Genomic DNA, 3,554 nt, shown 5'->3' with positions numbered 1-3,554 from the left:
TCACACTTCCTGCTGTTTGTAGGATCCCGCAGTGAGGCGCAGAGTGAGACGTCTGTCACGTCTCCTCCTCTCTGCTCTGTTCGTCCCTGTATTCAAATTCCATTTCTGGAAAACGTAATTTCTGCCCAATGCGCGCGCTCTGATGTGACATAATGGAACGTGCGAGCCTAGAAAAGCTCGGGGCGGTGCGCGCGGGCGTGCAGTTCGCTCACATTCTGTTCTAGAACGGAACGCCGCCAACGGTTCCAGCGGTTGAATCCCGGTTTAACTGAAGATATTTCACGTTACGGCTTGTTTCTGTGAGGTTATGGGTGCTTTGTGAGGGAGGGCCGAGCAGCACACTTGTCGTTTTGACCACGGAAATAATGATGAAGAAGGATATTAACTTGACCCTGGCGGAAGAAGGCGACCTCAAGCCGCATCTCCGCGACGCCGAGAGCATCCTGAGCTCCCCGGACCTGGGGCTGCTCAAGCTGGCCTCCCCGGAGCTGGAGAGGCTGATCATCCAGTCCAACGGGATGGTCACCACGACGCCGACCAGCTCCCAGTTCCTCTACCCGAAGACGGTGACGGACGAGCAGGAGTTCGCCGAGGGTTTCGTGAAGGCGCTGGAGGATTTGCACAAGCAGAATCAGCTGAGCGGAGCCGGCCAGACGACCAGCAGCCTGGACCTGGGCGCTAACATCGCCCCGGTCACCGTCCACCCGGATCTACCGGTGTATACAAACTTGAACAGTTACGGCAGCGGGCCTTTGGAGACCACCGTCAACTACTCCACGGACACAGTCCCCTTCCCGCCTCCTCCGCCGCATCATTTGGGGGCAGCCCCGCCGCAGCCGGAGCTCTCTCGGGTCCAGCCGCTGAAGGAGGAGCCTCAGACGGTCCCTGACGTTCAGAGCTTCGGGGAGAGCCCTCCGCTGTCCCCCGTAGACATTGACTCACAGGAGCGCATGAAAGCCGAGAGGAAGAGGCTTAGGAACCGGATTGCAGCCTCCAAGTGCCGGATGCGCAAACTGGAGCGGATCTCCAGGCTGGAGGACAAGGTCAAAACGCTGAAAACCCACAACAGCGATCTGGCTTCAACAGCCAGCCTGCTGAGGGAGCAAGTGGCCCAGCTGAAACAGAAAGTCGTCACCCATGTGAACAGCGGCTGCCAGCTGCTGCCACACGAAGTCCAGGTGCACTAATCGGAGGGGCAGACCTGCAGTTGGGCTACTGACCAGCATATAAGCTTCATGGACTTTGTTAATGTTGGTTCATCTCTATGTAGCGTGGCCCAGATGTGTGCCGTTCCCATTGGAATGAATGCCAGACCACGTAGGCCAAACTGTACATTAATAATCGGCTGTTTAATCGTCTTTGAGCATCATGCAAACACCTGGTAGAACACAATTCAAGATAATGTGTGTTAAGACTCTTCAGCTATAATCGGCCAACAGATAATGTAGACAAGTTACATTTTCACTCATTTTCATTTTCTAGAATCCATATTTCTGATCAATCGCCTCCGCCTGATTAGGAGCACGAATCTACATTAATCATTGAATTTTTAAACAAATAATCGCAAATTGGTTTGTTAGATTCATGCCGAACTGAAGAGCTTTTGCCTATGATATGTTTGATGTATGAAATCTTGTTCTACTTCGTATGGATATTTCCTGGTGAACAAGGTGGCATTAAACTGCATTTTTTTTCAATGGAATTTGGCCTTTGGCTGACCCGATGAGAGAAAGAGGCAGTTATTAAGGCTGCATGCTCAACTTCAGTGACTGAAGGCACATATCCAGATTTATTTCCTGTAAAAATGTTTACAGACTGGCTGTGTCTATATACAGTCTCAAATGTGGACCAAACGGATTTTCTACAGTTATATGCACATTTATGACACAGATATCCTTAAGAGTATATGAGGATATGGCTGTAAGAAAAATGCATATATATACCCATATTTGTAAGAGATAATCTACATGTAAGGGTTTGCATGTTGACATACTCGAATGTTGCCCACAGCTGGATGTCAAAGGGCGCAGTAAATCAGTGTTTATCATCTTTAACCTTTACAAACACGTGTTTATCTATTTTTTACTCTACTGTGTCCTTATTTCAGTGTGGTCTTGTTTTAATGTGAAGAGTGGTAACCTTTTTTGTTGCACTGACTGTTGCTGTCACTTATAGCCTACAGTTATTCGGCTGTATGCCATTGTGTTCTGAATTAAATGCTGCTCGGCAATAAACACTGTTTCATCCACTTTGGCAAAACTCTCATGTTTACATGTATGTTGGCAAAAACACACTGGAGGTTGAAGTCAGTGTGTGCAACAGCTGTTGGTGGTGAGTAGGTGATATCAGTCTGTTGCTCCATTGACATTTGTCAAGTTCAAAAATGAATTTCAGGACTATGTTCAGTCACATGAAGTTATTCAATTAACTGGATTAATGATAATCAATTGGTTACATTACCATGTAGGCAATAATATAAAGACAGTAAGAAAATATATTGTGGGTTAGATGGTGGCGCCAACATAACATTGAGACCATAACAGACTACAGCTAAGAATCAATAGAATATCATTAGAGTGATTGTTTTTCCTGGCCAGTGGTGTGCAATTACACAATTTAGAAGTGTGTGTGTGTGTGTGTGTGTGTACTAATCTGTGTTCTGGTATCTTTCTCCCTCTGCTGGTTAATTGGGAAATTGCAAATAGTTGAAAGGCACATCATGGTGAACATTATCGAATGAGATGTCACTAGCAAAATGAGGTGTGTGTGTGTGTGTTTGACGCGGGGATACTGATGTGGGTCAGCGTATATCCATGTAGGGGTCCATCAGATAAATTCAAGTTATATCAGTTGTTTTCAAACACTGTGTAGCATTTTGATATTAGCCAGTGAGTGTCTGACCACAGACAAACTGGATTTCAGACCAAATTTAGCATCACTAACTACAATAACAGAATACTAGCCCACTACCATTTATCTTCTTTAATGCCTGTCCTGTCATTCACGATATCACATTCTTTGCTGATAAGATGATCACTTTGGAAAAAAAATCTAATATCACAAAGGAGCCACACATAATCTGATTACAAGTTTTAGGGAAAAGTTTTCTTTGTACTTCTAAGGGAGGCAATTTAAAGATTAACTTTCTGAAAGAAGCAGAAAAAAAGGTTAATTTTCTCTTACATCCTCAGTTGTGCACCAAAACTACAAGGGTTTACGAGCACTTCAAGAGTTTATTTTTTGAGAAGGACACTTTGATTACAATATCTTGAAATCAAACATTTCAATTTTTTTATATGTCATCATAACTGGGATCATTAGGTGAAGATTAGGAAACAGACATTTAATTAATTTCTCAATTATATCAGGGAAAGTCCTTCACTGGCCCTACTGAGACCTACTGACTTGATTTTGGCAAATTAAATTTAACTTAAAAACTATTTTTCTATAGTAATATACATTTGTATACATCCTAAAGCAGGTGGTGTCACAGTTATCATCATTTTTAATAAACTACTTCTTGCTGCACAATATAATTTTATATTGCCTGCCAG

General features: G+C 44.1%; 1 protein-coding gene across 1 annotated transcript; it reads left to right on the top strand.

The window, feature by feature from the left end:
- The first annotated feature begins 228 nt into the window (after nt 1–228).
- Nucleotides 229–2,227, top strand: LOC139202555 (transcription factor JunD-like). The gene has a single exon (XM_070832082.1). The coding sequence runs from the start codon at nt 366–368 to the stop codon at nt 1,185–1,187; it is 822 nt and encodes a 273-aa protein (XP_070688183.1). The 5' UTR covers nt 229–365; the 3' UTR covers nt 1,188–2,227.
- The last annotated feature ends 1,327 nt before the right edge of the window (nt 2,228–3,554 follow it).

Source organism: Pempheris klunzingeri, chromosome 6 (assembly GCF_042242105.1).
Source record: "Pempheris klunzingeri isolate RE-2024b chromosome 6, fPemKlu1.hap1, whole genome shotgun sequence".
NCBI lineage: Eukaryota > Metazoa > Chordata > Actinopteri > Acropomatiformes > Pempheridae > Pempheris > Pempheris klunzingeri.
This window is presented reverse-complemented; position numbering and strand designations above follow the sequence as displayed.

Excerpts from the sequence above, each read along its gene's own strand:
- LOC139202555 (XM_070832082.1), top strand. The coding sequence starts at position 366 with ATGATGAAGAAGGATATTAACTTGACCCTGGCGGAAGAAGGCGACCTC.